The 17,336-nt window shown below is 38.2% G+C and overlaps 1 protein-coding gene across 1 annotated transcript in view; it reads right to left on the minus strand.

Annotated features, from left to right (window-relative positions):
- The window catches only part of LOC121902277, a 36,511-nt gene extending 24,174 nt beyond the window's left edge, over positions 1–12,337 (minus strand). The window contains exon 1 of the mRNA XM_042419539.1: positions 12,165–12,337. Coding sequence (XP_042275473.1) covers positions 12,165–12,337 — 173 coding nt within the window. The remainder of the gene's footprint in view (positions 1–12,164) is intronic.
- Positions 12,338–17,336: the final 4,999 nt, after the last annotated feature.

Below are 17,336 nucleotides of genomic sequence, written 5' to 3' on the forward strand. Positions count from 1 at the left end.
TTATTCTATTGTGTTTCACTGTTCCTATAGTTGATCTGTTATTTCAGTCAGTATTAGGGGCAAATATGGTTAGACTTTGAGTTTTAGGTACATTGGTTCTGTGACCCACCTTCAGATATGAGTGCAAAGATGATCTGTTGCTGTTCTCATGTTCTGCTCTAAAAAGCTAACAAAGTGTCCCTTTGAACTTAACAGGTCTGACTTCTGAGTTCTTCTCAGAGAAAACCTTAACTTTCCACCTTTATATTAGCCATAAATAACTTTCATTCCGTTTTCCTTTTCTCTCTATGCTCATGAAGTGGGGTCATAAAAGCTCATGATACATCTACAACTCAAAACAAACGCACCTTTGCCTCAATTGCCACCCAGGACGAATTTGTGTCTTTTATAGTCTTTGCATTGACTTTATACTATATATGCTTTTATTCCACCTCTAAACTTTGTCTTGTGTTCAGTCTGAATACTACTACTACTGCTACTATTACTACTACTAGTACTACTACTACTACAACTACTACTAATAATAATAACTTTGTTTGTACAGCACCTTTCATACAAAAAATCCAGCTCAAAGTGATTTACAACTGATGCACCCATGTAACCCATGTAACATAAGATGGAAAATAAACCCACTTGATAACAATAATAAAAATAAGATAAAATAAAGTGAAAATAGAACACAGACTGCGTGCTTCAGTGGTGGTAATTTGAGAATTAATAAGCACTCAAAGAAGACACCTTTTAGTCAGTTTCAGCTACAGGCAATGATAAAACAGTGTCATTCACACTGCAATGCAATTTAAGTTTAACTTTTTTCAAACTGCCTACATGATTAGAATTGCTTTAAAAATACTTGTCATGTTTCTTGTTCAGCACTAAGTACTAAACATGAAAGTAGGCCCACACTTACCAGCCTGGCAACACACATGCACACACAGTAGGAGTAAATTTGCAACTGTCTATGAAGAGTTGGGGTTTCATTATCAAACAAATCTAAAGAGGCATCTGCAGATCTGCTGAGCCAGCAACAGCTGGAGACAAGATGGGTGATGGATGGAAGAGAAGCATGGAGAGGGAAGAAAACCGATAGAGAAGGATCCTGAATAAGGCAAGAATGAAGAGGAAGGTGTGGAAGACATGGAACTGAAAAGTGAAGGGTGTCTCATTGCCAGAAATGGGAAGTTCAAAGGAAGTACTTTAAGAAAAAGCTTTGACTGTGAATAAAGCCTATTATGGGCTAATTTTTGGCCAAGGATGAATGAAAACCCTGTCTTGGCGAGAAGCGCTTCGGGAATGGAAAATGTAATAGCATTTTCGGATTGACATGGAACAAAAAAAAAAGCTACAATTTTTTAGGTTTCATTTGCCCTGCTGTCATAAAACTTGTTCAGTCCATGAGAGCAGACTGGGAAGTTTTCACTGGAACAGCATGAAAATTGGAAGAGCAAGGACTAGTGGGATGTATTGTCACAGGACTCATGTATCAGCTGTTGTACTAATAGAGCAGATGTTGTGTATTGATGTTAAGGCTTCAGCCCCTTGTTAGCAAAGTCATTTATTATGGTTGCAGTGAAGGTATTGACACTGGGGTTAGTGTGTTGTGCTCTTAGGTGACAGGGATTTAATATTACATGTGAAGCTTCTGGAGCTGTTTTGTGTATTCATATAGTTAGTGCATATACCTATTGTGCAACTGAATTAAAAAAACAAACAAAAAAAACATATATATTTTGCAAGTAGTAGTTATATTTACCTTTTTACAACTGCTGCCTTGGACCAGATCTAAAAAAAAAAAAACGTCAAGGAAAAAAGGCTAGATTGCTTATACAGTGTAAAGCCTGGTTTTAGGTTTTACACTGTAAAACCAATGCAGCACTTTGTTAATTTTAATGCTTTGCTATTTTTGGCCTGAGTGCCTAAAAGATGGACACAAATTGGAGCAACATTCGACATGTATAATAAATTTTTATTCATGATTTTTTCTTGATAATTGTATATTTTTTAAAAGCCTTCTTAGCCTTCTCTACTCAGCAGAGTAAGTAGCTAGTCAAGTGACAGCTAACAGTCACGATTCTGTGGTCCCATAGCAGCAACAGCACAATACCCAAGCAGAGTGCTTTCCTTTGTAGGCTTCAACAACAAAAGTGATACAAAGCTCCTTACATTGTTCAGCCTTCAGAACACATTCAGTGTGATCTGGCCCAGCTCAGTGTTTGTTGAAAGAAGACGATCCTCTCCTATCTCATCACTTTTTCCATCTGTCTGCCTCGCGATTTTTCATCCGTCTTCCCACTCTCTTGAAGAGTCATTCAGCAGATGTTTGTTGACTGTGCAATACAAAGAATGGCTGCGCAGTGTCACTGTATCAGAGAATGTTGACAGTCAAGTCTTTTTCACACAGTTACATAATCCACAGTATGCTCAGGTTATGTTCCTTCCACTGCTGGTTGATCTTATTTTATCAAACCTGACTGTTCAAACTGCTAAATTTAAGTGAGGTTAATTTCAAAACATACATTGACATGAGTTTCACTAGTTGGAAGTGATTTTTCTAATGTGTGCGAGGATGAGGCTGATCTTCAATCTAAAGTCTCCCCACACTTAAGATGCCAAATGCATTCATTCAGTGATCTCCATTCCCCTTGCAGTATTTCCCCATCTAATGTTATTCCACTCCCGTGACCTGCACTGTTGAACCTCCTTACTACATCACCATATTTACTCTATTAACCTTATTTGTTTTCAGCCTCTCAGTTCAGATCTCAAGAGCTCACTTACTGCAGAACGTACGCTTTGTCAGCATGCATAATCAAGTTTAGACGTTATATTTTATGCAGCCACTAAACCTGATTTATTTTCTGCGAGGAAAGGAGTGGCATCTCACTAATTTTTTTTCTTACCAAGTCACACTTCCGGATCATCCATCACTTCTCTGTGCGACTGCCACATCTGTCCTACTTTTTTCCAACATATGACAGAACTTGCAAACTTGAATTGAGCTTGGTGATGAAGCCTGTTGGTTAGATCCTACCTAAGGCTAATAGTACAGTGAATTTACCTATCAACATAGTGTCACTTATGATTAGAATTTGCAGAGTTTCACATGAGAGACTTTACACCCTCTTCAAGTCCAAAGTGGTAGCAGTTTGCCTGGACCAGGAGCATTTTCAGACAGAGCAGACTCTGAGGCAAGTTTTAAACTGTAGGCCCACTGGAAGGTCAGCAGTACCACAGTACCTCTTTTGAATCATTGTAACTTGATGGCATGTTTTAGGGAAAAAAGAGAGGGATGGGATAAAATGAGCATTATTCGTCGTTAGTTGACCCACTTGACCTCTCTCTGGCCTTATAAACCAACACATTTTACATAAGACTTTTTTCTTTTTGCTAATTTGTGTTTATTGGGTAGCATTTTTGATATACACTCGAGATATTACATACTTTTTCTTCAAAACAAAGGAAAAGAAGGATCTATGGTCCTCACCATGGGCACCTGGTTATGTTTTAAATGGGGGAGCAAACTTGGAAAGATAGTGGTGGGGGGTGGGGGTCTTGGGGTCCTCCCCCAGAAAAACAAATTTCCTACGTTTCTACACCGCCTAACCTCTTGGATTAAGTGAAGAAACAGCCATCTACACTAGTCAAGATTAATTAGATTGAAGATTGCTATGAAAACCAAGAATGCATCAAGAACAGTATATAATTGGGTAGATCAGGAAAAGAAATGATTAGAAGAATGGCTATTTTATATTTGAAATTATATTTATAGAAACACTTTGTAGCCTAAAATAGTAGTAGGTTACCTAAAATCCTATCATTTCAAATCGCAAGAAAGTTTCAGAGTGACAGAGACACAGAGTGTCCCCGTTACCATAGTAATTCTGAGCAGCATGCATGGGAATACATTACAGTACAATAGATTTGTGTATATTTCTTGCTTTCCCCCGATGGTCTGAATAACTCACTGCTGTACGGTGCTGCTGTTGCGCTGTGCTGCTCTGTCTTGTCTGTCTGTGCATTGTCAGTGTCCTCTTTTTGCGCCACAACATTATTGGTTATGACTTTGTTTTTCACTGCGTGAGAAAATGAACGTGTGGCATGAGAGCATGTGAAAAGTGTTAACTGCATGAGACTCACTGTCAAAGCGTGAGATTTAGTAGCCCTGTAATTGTGGGAGTGGAAATGAGGCTTGTGCACTTATACTCAGTTCCACAACAGAACTATGTGTATGCATGGCTTTATAAATCTGACAAAAACAATGCGTAAGCATATTTCTGGAATGGTGCATATGGTTTTTGTCATGGATCTACAGAGGTTTATATATATGGCCCCTGGTCAGATTTGTAGTCTTGTTTGCTTATCCTTTGATCAAATAGTTCCTTTATTTAAATCAAAATTTGTCAGCTTTTGCATATTGAACATGTTAAGTTGTATGGCTGCTTGTGTTTAACATTTACCATTTAAGAATGTTGACTTCCTTTGTTAAAGCTACATTAATCTTTTTTTTCCCTTGGCTTATTAAGTTAACATGGCTAATATGTTAGCAAATTACTGTCTGTTTAAACATCCAGCAGCCACAGACAAACATTAGCATTCATTTATTTGACTCATATTTCTGGCTACTTGATGAATGTAAGTCCAGTGTTCACCTCCTTTTAGCTGGTTTGGTCTCGTCCAACTCCTGAGGGAAATTTCTCTATCTTTCGCTCACTTCAATTGTACCAATTTTTTTTTTTTTTCTGAGCATTCATTTATTTTTATTTCTAAATATGTCTACCAAGAGCTAAAAGAAAAGCAGTCTAGCAACATTTTGACAGGTAGTGAAGTAGAAATGTTTCCTGGGCGTCAATTGAAGCCACTGACTCAGACAAACTCTTTCACTCCACAGACATTCAGACACACTTCTTCACTGCCATAGCAACTGATCTGTTGCAGCACTTTCAGGCCTAATGAACACAATACAAATAGCTTCATTTCTTCTGGTAAAATGTAGAAAAACCACTTACAGCTCCAAACACAGTGTGGTATAATTGCTTTTTTATTAGCAAACCTTTTATCAAATGCTCAGAAAAACACTTTAAGGGAGGGGAATAAGACAGTAATGGCTTTATGTGTAGAATCTTTTCTATGAAATCTCAAACAATCCAGGTGAAAAATGGTGGAGTCTTTGTTGCTTTCAGCCATTTCACAAATGGTGTTTTTTTTATACTATTACTGGGTGACACTGGAGTCTGAAAAAATTTGACATTCTACACAGTGTTTTTAACAATAATAAATAATGAGTAATGAGATGTTAATTGCTGTTGATTGCTTGGGTTGGAATATTCCCAGTTCAAAATATAGTTATCAGTGTTCTCATGACACACTTACTTACAAACTAGACCCATAATACTGTTAACTATTAATCAATTGATATAGATAAAAATCTATCTATCTATCTATCTATATCTCTTCCAACATGGAGGGGATCTTTAGGTACTCTAAACAGCCAAGCTAATAGCTAGTATCTCTCCTACAAGAGAGACAGTCAAAGAACAGTCTGACTTTTATGACTTATTAGTTAGTTTGCAGCACTCTCCTATGAGAGCAACGCTAGACGCTTTCTAGCACAGACAGGGAGAACCCATCACACTACCAGCACCACCAGCAAGTGCATCGCTATTCATGCTACACTAAAGGTGGGGGTTGCATGGAGAAGTTTGTATAGCTGTTTCTTTTTATACTCAGGAGGCAGGTCCTCCTGTCAGGAACTGAATCAACCAGTCAACTTACTTGAAGCGCAGGGGCACATGACCCATCTCTGTGTAGGTTTACAGAGGTGGTTACATGTATCTTCAGAGAAGAATAATTCCAGCTTCAGTGGTTACAGTCAGTGTCTACCATGCCACCTCTGTCCTACATTGTTGCACACTGCATAGCCACAGATCCATGCCTCAGACAGACCACACCCATTTATCCTCGTCCCTCTGTTGCATTTTTAAAATATACTGGAAGGAAGGGTCTGCAGAAATTGAGGGTGTACTTACTCTTTAATGATGTCGTTAACACATAATTAGTTAGGAAGTGACCACTGGAAGACAGCTTCTGAAAAGTTCATGTTCATACATTTGAAAACACATTTTTCACAGTTTTGTAATCATTTCCAACACTGGGTACCATGGCTGTAAAACTGCTTTTCCTTGAGGATGTGTTTAAATTTGAGGATATAACCGACTTACTTTTCTCTCATGGAAACTGTTTTGGACTGTTTCTTTGACACTGACCCATCCTCATCTCATCCCCTCAGGTGTTATTGTCGCTGAGTTTCAACTGAAGAAAGGATATCCCCCCTGTGTATAGTGTGGGCATGGTGACATGCGTGGGCTCTGCTGTTGCCATGACACATGTAAGGTAATGCAATGCTTCCACAGTCACCATGGTTACCCAAGTTAGAAAGCCATAAGGTTAAAAGTAGAACATTCCCTTGGAAACACATACTCGGAGCATTGTCTCGTCGGTGGTCGTGATAGCTGCTGTTCTTTTCAAGTTTATTTAACTGTTATGGTGCCAGAGGAAACGCTGAATGTACAAGCTCGTTCTATGCAGTGAACAAACTGTTAATCCTGTTGCATATATGTAGTTCAGCTTTATACACAATCACAACACCAAAAATGACATCAAATGAGCCCAGAGAGAGAGCAGTACTTTTTTCAAATGCCTTGGTTCTTGGGTAATGCTACATTTCTCACTGGTGTCCCAGGCTGACAGAACTCAAGAAAACCTCCTTTGATGTTTATGCTTCAATAATTCTTCACTCCAGCTCCTTATGTCATATTACTGCAGCAGCTGCCAGAGAGGGGCTTTCACCTCTCAGGCTCCTCCGTGCAGCGCTGACTTGGCAATGAAAAGACGGCTGTGAAGCCTATAAGCTAGGCCTCTCAGCTCTTTCACCTACCAGTCCACCGCTCACATCCACTACAGAGCAATTCTGCTCAGATGATTTCTACTGAAAAATACTGATCAGGACCTGTATTTCCTTCTCAGTGAAAGCATTTTGAAATAGTTTAGTGGGCTGAACAGAGCTCTTCTAGATGGGTGGCTGCAGCTCACGCCCCATTGAGACTCATGTCTTACTGTAGCCATGGTACTGAACTCATTGGTGTAAATGCAGATTGGAGTTTGAAGTGTACAAACATTTCTGGGAGGCAAAGTTATTCTGGAGGCAGAAATAATCTCATTAAATGAGCTAAAGCTCAGTGGGCAGAGCCAAACAACTGCAGTTTGTGTGGCCAAAAACAGTAATAACACACTGAGGCCTGCTGGAAAAGGAACTGGGAAAGACTGAAGTTGTTGGTAGCTGATATATTGCACCCTGATAATCAGACGTAACTGCCATTTTGTTTCACTTCATTCAACAAGGGATTTCTGTTCAGGACAAGGAGTTATTTTGTTTTACCTTAACCAATCAGTAGTGACATACTGTATCTGAAGTTGCAATAGTGGTTGCAAGGAGTAGCTCACTTAACATTTTTCACAATGCTCAAAGAAATATGCAGATTTTGGAGTTGCTATTTCTGTAGGTTGACTAACCTGTACAGCTGCATCAATCTCATCCACTTTTCTCACCCACACCATTTTTTATGGCTATTTTGTGGCCATTTTTCTTTTACAGTTTTTCTTGGATGTAGCTAGATAGCTCACTAGTTATGGAAGACGACGTCAATGAGCACAACAGCAGACCTGTTTAAATTGCTGAACAAATCAAAGATGTGAGGGGTGATATTAGATATATTACGCAGTTTAGAGCTCTTGATACTATCTTTAAAAAAATGGAAAAAAAAAATCTTGCCAGATTAACTTTACAAAGTTACCTACTCACCCTAGCTCACTTTCAGGGTTCATAGCAGTCATTAAAGCCTGTAGCTGTTTAGCTAGCCTGGTAATTATTCAGTAATACTTTGCTACTGTCTGGAAAAAAAAAAATCTAGACAGATGAATTTCTCAATGTCTCAAAAAGTACTGATGCAAAATGATTGACAGATAATAGTCTACTTTCAAAGGTTCAGAGAGACAATCCCAGGACAGTCTGCAGAAGTGAAAGGGAACAGCAGCTAGGGATTCATTTGTTTTGTTGTGTTTTTTTTAATAGATGGATATTTATAGCTGAGACAGTGACTAACTGACTGACGGCAGGAATGTTTTTCCAGAGGCAGGGAGTGCTGCAGGAGAAGGCTGTGTAACCAACTCTTTATTCAGATGCAAAAATTCACAAGTAATTTGTGGTGTGCATATGTACATGGGCTTTTGAGTTTTGATTTTCTAAGTGAGCAGTTGGTGCAGCCAGGCAGTAATGTATTTTATTTGTCTGCTAGAGTAAATTTCAGTTTTCAGTCTCATCACAGCTCATTTTTTTGTAGGAATATATTAACAAGGAAATTATACAGCATAGCAGTTAGCTGTATGAGCAAGGCTGAGAGCACATGACTGAATTATACACCACAGCTTAACAGTTGGACTTTTGAAGGTACACATGGTAGACATGCAGTACTTGAATAATTTACTTGCCCTACTACAAGCTTTTGTACTCCAAAAGGTGCAATTCTACTTTACCTTTACTTTTTTTTTCAGCTGTAGTCATGTCCATCAGTGTTACCTGTAAGATTCGATTGCTATGTGGCCTTAAATTAATCAGACCTGGTCCGGTCAGTGCTGTCCGCCTCTGATATGATGGCTAAGGTGCAGATGGACATGATAGATGGCATATTTGTGGTAGAATTGATCAACAATATACGGATGATATATGAGAAGCCCTAAACCTGAATTGAGTCAAGTAACATATTAGTTGAAATTCAGAGTAATTTTCTGTTACTCCAGTGATTTAATATTGCTTTAATATTGCTTATCTCTTGTTAATCCCACAAGTGGGACTAACAAGAGATAGATTTACAAAAGAATGGTAAAAATTGAAGCAGCAGAGGCCAAGATATCCAGATTTCTAGATCTTAGTGTGGGTCAAGCTCTGAAAATGCTGGAGCCCACATTTCCCACAATGCAACTTACAATGTTCTTACAGAAATCAAATGTACAATAGTACAAATATCTTCAAATTATCCAGTGTTGCCTTGCATTGCCTCTGTGATTAAAATGGATTAAACTGCTTCTCTATTAAAGAGCATTATTCTCAGATGTGTTCATTGTGTAAATCACAGCACTAATCTGCTATTATCATTAAAACAATTGATAAGGGATCTTGAAATTCAATTATTAAGATGTTCATCCTCAAACTTTAGTGCAACCTGTGTTCAAACTTTGGCTAGCCAGTGAGCTGGAGGAGATTTGTATTTTGTTAATCATTTATAAATGGTACCTTATTTGTATGCATTTGTTGCATTGATTCTATTGTTTTTTCAGCCCATTACTATCACATTAGAGATACTCACCATGAATAATGGACATACCACATCACTGACCGTGAGAAACATGTGAAAAGACTGTGTTTGCATGATGTTAATGAATTCAGTCAGCTGTAAAGGCCATTTGATTTTATTAATGGATCACTGTACGAATGTGTCAATGAGAAATGATACAAGAAAACACAGTTCAGTGTTTTGACTGAATGATAAAAAGGACATGTTATTTTGGTGGCAGTGATGGAGTTGTTGAAGTACAGGTGTTTTGACTTATCCCGGTTCATTGAACCTCTGCTAAGGTTGAAGGTGGGCAGAGCTATGCTAGCCATTACATGATGTCACTGGACTGCAATCACCAGCACAAAATCTAAAGGTGCAGTTTGTCCCACCCAGGGAGGTGCAACAAAATCAACAGGAGAGGGAGAAAGAAGTCAACCAAACACAATCTGCACACTCCCACACACACAGAAGAGCTTTAATTATCCAAAATAGGTGACACCACACAGTGTGGGTGTATTATGGGTGTGCTGGGCCTTTAAAAACAAAACTTTTTTTTTTTTTTTTGCCTCGCTCACTCAACATATATTTGATCCAATTCTCATTTACTTGTCCTATGATTGTGAAAATAATGAAAAGCCATTATTTTTCCCAAATCAGAAAGTATAACTGTGCTGCAGTGTGTTCTTTGGGTTTTCATGCATGTCTCTGTATGAGTTAGACTGAAATGCAATGATACACTTGTATGCAAAAGCTTGGGCACCCCTTGACAAATATTATTTTGGTGATTTTTTTAATTGAAAAGATGTAAACAGCCTCTCTAGGATATGGGAAAAAACACAATATTTTCTGCAAACAATGCATAGGTACTTTTTATGTCATAAATTGAAAAAATAAAATAAAATAATAACTATCACAGTGGAATGTGCAAAAGTTTAGGCACCCAAAGAGTTGTGAAGTCTCAGATTATTTTTACAAGGTCTCAGACCTTAATCAGCTCGTAAGGCCTGAGGTACGTCAACAGTTGTCATTAGGAAATGTCAGCTGGTGCCAGTTTCAAAGCTTTACAAATACTCTGACTCTTCAAACCTTGTGCAAACACTCAGCAACCATGGGTTCCTCTAAGCAGCTGTGTAAGACTGAAAATGAAAGTTATTGATGCCCACAATGCAGGGGAAGGCTAAAAGAAGATAGCAAAGCGTTGTCAGCTTGCAGTTTCCACAGAGTGAAATGTAATTAAGAGATGGAAGTTTAGGGCAACTGTTGAGAGCAAGATGAGATCCGGAAAAAACAAGAAGAAACCAAGAAGAAACCAAGAGAACTCTCAGAGAGAACTGCTTGTATGCTGGTCAGAAAGGCAAATCAAAACCCCTTTTGACTCCAAAAACTTGCAGGAAGATTTAGCAGATTCAGGAGTGGTGGTATACTGTTGCTTGCACAAACAAGACCATGGAAGAGTCAGTAGAAGAACCTTACCTGCATCCTCATCATAAAATCCAATGTCAGAAGTATGCAATGGAACATCTACATAAGCCTGATATGTTTTGGAAATAAGTGTTGTGTACTGATGAAGTTAAAACAGAACTCTTTGGCCATAATCAGCAAAGGTATGTTTGGAGAAAACAAGGAGCAGCATTTCATGAAAAGAACACCTTGCCAACTGTTAAGCATGGGGGTGGATCTATCATGCTTTGGGGTTGTGTTGCAGCCAGTGGCACAGGAAACATTGCATGGGTGGAGGGAAGAATGGAAGCAAACATCATCTGAATCTGAAAAGAGGATGGCTTCTACAACAGAATAATGATCCTAAACATGCTTCCAAATCCACCATGGACTACGTCAAGGGACATAAACTGAGGGTTTTGGAATGGCCCTCACAGTCCCCTGACTTATAACATAATTGAAAATTGGTGGGTAGATCTTAAAAGAGCTGTGCATGCAAGATGGCCCAAGAATATTGTAGAACTAGAAGCCTTTTGCAAGGAAGAATAGGAGAAAATCCTAAATGCAAGAATTGAAAGACTTTTAGCTGGCTTCGAAAAGTGTTTGCAAGCTGTGATATCTGCCAGAGGGGGTGTAACTATGTAGGGTGCCCAAACTTTTGCACATGCCACAATGATGCTTTTATTATTTTTTTTTAATTGTTGTTCAATTTATGACAAAAAGTATCTATGCATTAATGTTTACATAATGTTTTTTTCCATATGCTAGAGAGGCTGTGTTTACATCTTTTCAATTAAAAGATCATCAAAATATGCTATTTGTCAAGGGGTGCCCAAACTTTTGCGTATAACTGTATACAGTATATAATTTAGTTCATTGTGCAGTATATGGATCTGCTTTTACTATATTAAAGGATCCAAACTTAATGGTCTCAATGTTGCAGCATAAACTAACCTCATACAAGCACTGTGAATGCAGGATAGATGGTGCCAGGGTATTTAAAAAAATGCTTATCTGCATATAGACCAAGTCTGAGTCTGAAATCCCCCCTTATTTACCTACATAGTGCATTATATTTACCATTGTTTGAAAGTTATGCACTATAGCAGTGGTTCTCAACCTTTTTTGGGAATCATGTTGATTAGTCCATCAGTGCTGAAAGCCTTAAGAATGTCTCTTCCTGTAGGGATAAGCATGAATACTTCAAGATGTAGTGCTCCATAAACTATTCTTGATGAATTCTACAGTTGAAAAGCTGCGCTTGCACACCACTTGTGTAATGGAAAGGGTAAGGCCCAGAGCTCCACTGTTAACATTGCCACTGTGTGAGCTAACGTTAGCAGTATCACCTGCTGGAGGTTGTCATGCACTTTTTGCTCGTCCTCGGCAGCAGCCCCCTCTTCTTGCCTCTGCTCTCCACTGGAATCAGCCTGCTCATCTGTCCGGACTCTTTCCTCCTCCTCCTCATTTGGCGGTGGACGGTTAATGTTGTCACTGCAGCTTGGCATGCTAATGTTAACAGGATTTTCTGTGGCAGTGGCATCAATGTTTTGAATAAATGTGTTAACTTAAAACATTTTGCAGCATCAGCCACAAGATTTTTTTCTTTTTCTCTCTGACCGTCCACCTTTTTGCTTTTTGTGACTTTTATCCATTATTATAGGCTAGTGTTATTTTCAATTCAAACTCCACTCTTTCTGTCTTGATTTTATTAGTTCCTGCTTGACCTCTTGTTCAGGTCGGGGGAGGATGACGGTAGCACTTCCTGCACCTGCCAGTATAGGTAGCCTATTGACAACTGGGACTGTGTAACCCCCAATCAGATGGGCTGTTCCAACATTAAGTGGACTGCAGCTGGCAGGTTGAATTTTTTTCCACATTGCTGATGTCCTTGTGGCCCACTAGGTGGACCAGCCTGTCATTTGCCAGAATTCCCAGATTGCCAGTCTGAGCCTGTCTGCAGGGGTGGGTGAGGTTTGCTTAAAAGCACATGTTGCCAATATAAATGTGAAAGTCTGAAAGCTCAGCATCTGGTCAAAACTTCTCTGCAGCAACCCCACAAATTTTTTTTTTCTTTTTTTTTTTTTTTTCTAAGTTTAAGGCTGTGTAAAACTTTTTACTCATTGCTCCTTTAAACCACTACTTAATGTTCTCTCACTTCAACAATCCAAATGGGATTCAGATCCAAATTGCACACCCTTGTCTCATACCTAAATAGTATTTTGGCTTTGACATGCAAGTCACCTCTAGAAATAAATGCCAACTGTAATTAGGTCTTTCAAGCTGTAACTAAGATGACTATCAGATCGGAACAGTGATGATAATAGCTATTAGAGACAATTAGAATGACAATTAGAATGGCAGGGAGAGAGTTCTCTACACTGATACAGAGTGTGTACTGTATGTATGTATATATGTATGTATGGGTACAGCCTCAAACATAAAACTTGGCACCTTGCAGAGCTAAACTTTGTGTCGCAAAGGCTTCATAACAGTAATTGAAAGCATGGCCTGATGGTCAGGCAGTCTGAGCAAACACCACTTCCTGTCGATGTCTTCCCTCTGTCTCGTTCATACATCTGTGCTCTCACTGTGTGATTTTGTCTAGTTTTAATAAGCAGCAGTGCGGGCTGCCTGCTTTCCATGGTCTCACTTTGTGAATTAGCATCACAGTTGGAAACTGACAGTTATCTAGACTTCTGCTGGAAAATCACTGACTATCATTGCACTGTGTCAAGTGATTCACACATAGAATTGTCAGAGATCAAAGTTCATTCTTGACCTTAGAATCATCTCTTGTTTCATGGTCATGATGCTGGTGAAGATCCAGCACAGCTACTACATAGAAATTTTTTTCCCGCACCTGTTTGCTTCCTTGGAGATTCTCTAAACTCCAATCCTCAAAGTTTTGATGTTGTGCCAACAATAACAGCCTTTTGTATTTTCATCCTACAGTGCTAATGCTAACCACCTGTTATCACCCACATCAGAGCAAATTTGTCCCATATCCAACCTTCATTTTGTGTCTTCTGTTACAGCACTCTACTTCCTGCACTACCTGCTGTTTTTCCTGTTCAGTCTGAACATGAAGTCACAGTTTGTCACAGTAAATTGACACATCACGCTCAAACACAGAACATACCTGCTCTCTCAATTTTCTCACACCTTCACCCATCATCACAGTTTTATGAACTCATGTAAGAACATTAAGGCAAACACACATAAAAAATGAGTAAAGATACACAGTTGTCTTGAAAAATGACACTCCACAGCAGCAACATGCACTGTGAGAGCACGGAGAGGCAGCGAAGGTCTGAGAGCGTCGAGGAGGCTCTGCAACATCATCTCACAAAACTTGTTGCCAACATACCTGCTAATCAGGATACTGACAAATAAGACGGATTACAGGGTGCGTTAACTGTGTGAACCAATATATCATCATGACACACACGCAAGCACGTAAACACACAAGTACACACAAGGCAGGCTGGATCTATCAGTTATAGAGCTTTGAGGAAAGAGGACGCTGACTGCGGCACATCTGTCTGTCCAGCCAAGGAGAAATAAGGCTGGTGGACAGAAGACTGCAGGGGACAAATGAAGCAGTATGACAGTGACATGATTCCCTCCTCTGCCTGCTTTTAAAAAAAAATATTTTAAGAACAATTTGTTTTCTCAAATTACTGTTACTACTGGTCAGTCTTGATTAGGAAAAACAAAGCCCTGACACAGAGATAGGATTACTGTTCCGTTCATAGAGCCAAAGCTATATGTAATTATTTTTTTCTCCTTTTATGTTTTACAATTCATTTCATAAGGGAAGGCCAAATAAATACAAATCCAGAATGAGAAAAAATGAAAAGGCCCTCCTCTGTTCTCCCTAAAAAGTCACACTATACTCCCTTCAGCAAAAGAAAAAATACTTAAAAGTCCAAAGGGGGTCCAAAGGGGCCTGGCCTCGCCTGTCAGTAACTATTATGATCAGAATTTATTTAGTTTTTTAATTCAAAAAAGGAACCAAACTTTATTTTACAGCACACTAATAAGATATAATAAGCCATATTGTGTATCAAATTAGACAAAAACTAGAAATAATATGTACTTTATTAGGCAGTAAACAAACACAATTATAACCTAATTAGACACCACACAACTAACTTATGCTGTAATTAGATATTGCATATACTGCTGTATTAGACCCAAAATATACTTTAGACTTTATTATACCAAATTATACTCTAATTAGAAACCCAATAGGAGATCCTAATACACTATTAGACACCATTTTACAGGAAATAGAATACAATTAGAAATCAAATACAATGCCATATCAGATCCAAAATGTGTCTGACGTAGCAGATAATGATAATAATAATAATAATAATAAGCTTTATTTATAGATCACCTTTCATGACATAAAATGCAGCTCAAAGTGCTTTACAAAAGAAATATAAAATATATACATATACATATATACATACACACATATATACAGACATATACACACACACATACATGTATACATACATACATACACATATTAAAACAGGGGATAAATATCAATTAAGACATAGTAAAAGACAATCAAATCCTAGAGATTTGATATGTGATATCACTTTAGTTTATGGTACAGTTCTTTTGTAATGTATTGCAAATTACCCTCTAAGAAAGTCTAATAAGGGTCTAACAGTGGGGAAGAAAGATGCAATGTCCTGGCAGCTTCCATAGCCTGATGTTACTTGGGTCAGATAGTGACATGGCATTAAATGGTCTGATAACTGGTATGGGAGTAGAGCATTGGCTATGTACTACCTACGAACTCCACGGGACTCCAGAGAACATCCAGGCTATGAGGGACATGTGAAATAGTGACCAGATGTGACTTGATGTGGTTTGGCTTTAGTTTACAGTGCAGTTTTCTTCTAGAGAGCAACAAATGACCCTGTGAGAAAGAGAAACTATGTTAAATAAAGGCAAAATAAATGTATTGTCCTCTGAACTCTGTGTTTTGTCTGACTATTATAAAAGCTATGCCCAATATAATATGGCATTCAATTTTTCTAATTACAGCCTGTGTTGTGTAATTAAGCTATCATAGGCGCATGTTGGTAGCATTAAATGTGGTGTTTGATTACAGCTTAATTTGGTAGTAAGGATAGAATAGCATCTAACTGTAGCATATTTTGGAACCTGATATGGCATTGCATTTGATTTCTAATTAGACTATGATCTTGTAAATGGTGTCTAATAGTGTTTGAGGATCTCTTCTTTGGTTTCTAATTGGTATAATAATGTCTATAGTGTATTTTGGGTCTAATAGGGCATTATATGCAGTTTCTAATTACAGCATAATTTAGGTGTGTGGTGTCTAATTAGGTTATAACTGTGTTTGTTTACTGTCTAATAAAGAACATATTATTTCTAGTTTTGTCTAATTTGATACAAAGTACAACTTATTATGTCTTATTAGTGTACCGTAAAATAAAGTGCGACTAAAAAGAACAATTGCATGATGTAGACTGTATTTTCAGAGGCAATATTGGTGTAGAAATAAAATAATTAAAAAAGACTTTTGGTCTAATTGATACATTAGGTGGCTAATTCATATCAGTACAACTCAGTGACATCACCACAATCTGACAACACCGACAAGATCAACAGTTAAAAAGTTATTGCTCCATTTTATATAAGTTAGCCATATGAAGTAGTTTACATTAGTTTACATCAGAAGAAAAATGCAGAGGTTTTGTTTTTTTGTTTTTTTTTCAGAATCATAAATATTTTTAGGTTTTCACATAGCCTACAAGGGAATTTCTCTTTGCTATGGTAAAAAATTGTGAGAAAAATAGGCTACCACAAATGAATCATACATATAGAATATAAATATGAAGAAAAATGCAGGCTACAATCAAAATCATGTTAACCGGCATGTTAACCTAACTTTTTCTGAAATGTTATAGCCACACAGAGCCAGCCAGGAAGATTTAGCAGCAAGGTCAGAGGCAATGAGGATGAAACGGGCCTACCTGACTGTAAAAACAGTGATCACCAGGAGCCCACAGAGCGCCCCGCAGCTTCATGTCAAGGAGAGCCCAGAAGTATTTTGTTTTACTTTCACTAGTAATTAACCTCTGCAATACAGGTTCATATCGGCCAAAAGTTCTGTAATGGACAAAAAGTTTCCATTTATTTCTCCTAGTTTCTCACAATCTGCATGGAAAGCAAAGTTGGGGGAGGGCGTGAGGGGGAGCTAACGGTTTGAGTTACAGTACTGCAGGTAATGTATATGTGTGAGTGTTTGTGTGTGAGACCCGGTGAGTTTATATGTCAGGGACAATGTTACTTAGTGTTAACAGAGTGTTTTTCTTTCTCCTGTTTCTACAGATTTGTGAAATGTTGAAAACACACATAAGTGCATGTACATGCTGGTTATCATATTAGTTAATACTGAAATCAGTTCTGTAAGGGTAAATAGTAGAGAAAGTTTGCAGTACTACCATGGCTGAG

This window comes from Thunnus maccoyii, chromosome 8 (assembly GCF_910596095.1).
Source record: "Thunnus maccoyii chromosome 8, fThuMac1.1, whole genome shotgun sequence".
NCBI classification, from domain to species: domain Eukaryota; kingdom Metazoa; phylum Chordata; class Actinopteri; order Scombriformes; family Scombridae; genus Thunnus; species Thunnus maccoyii.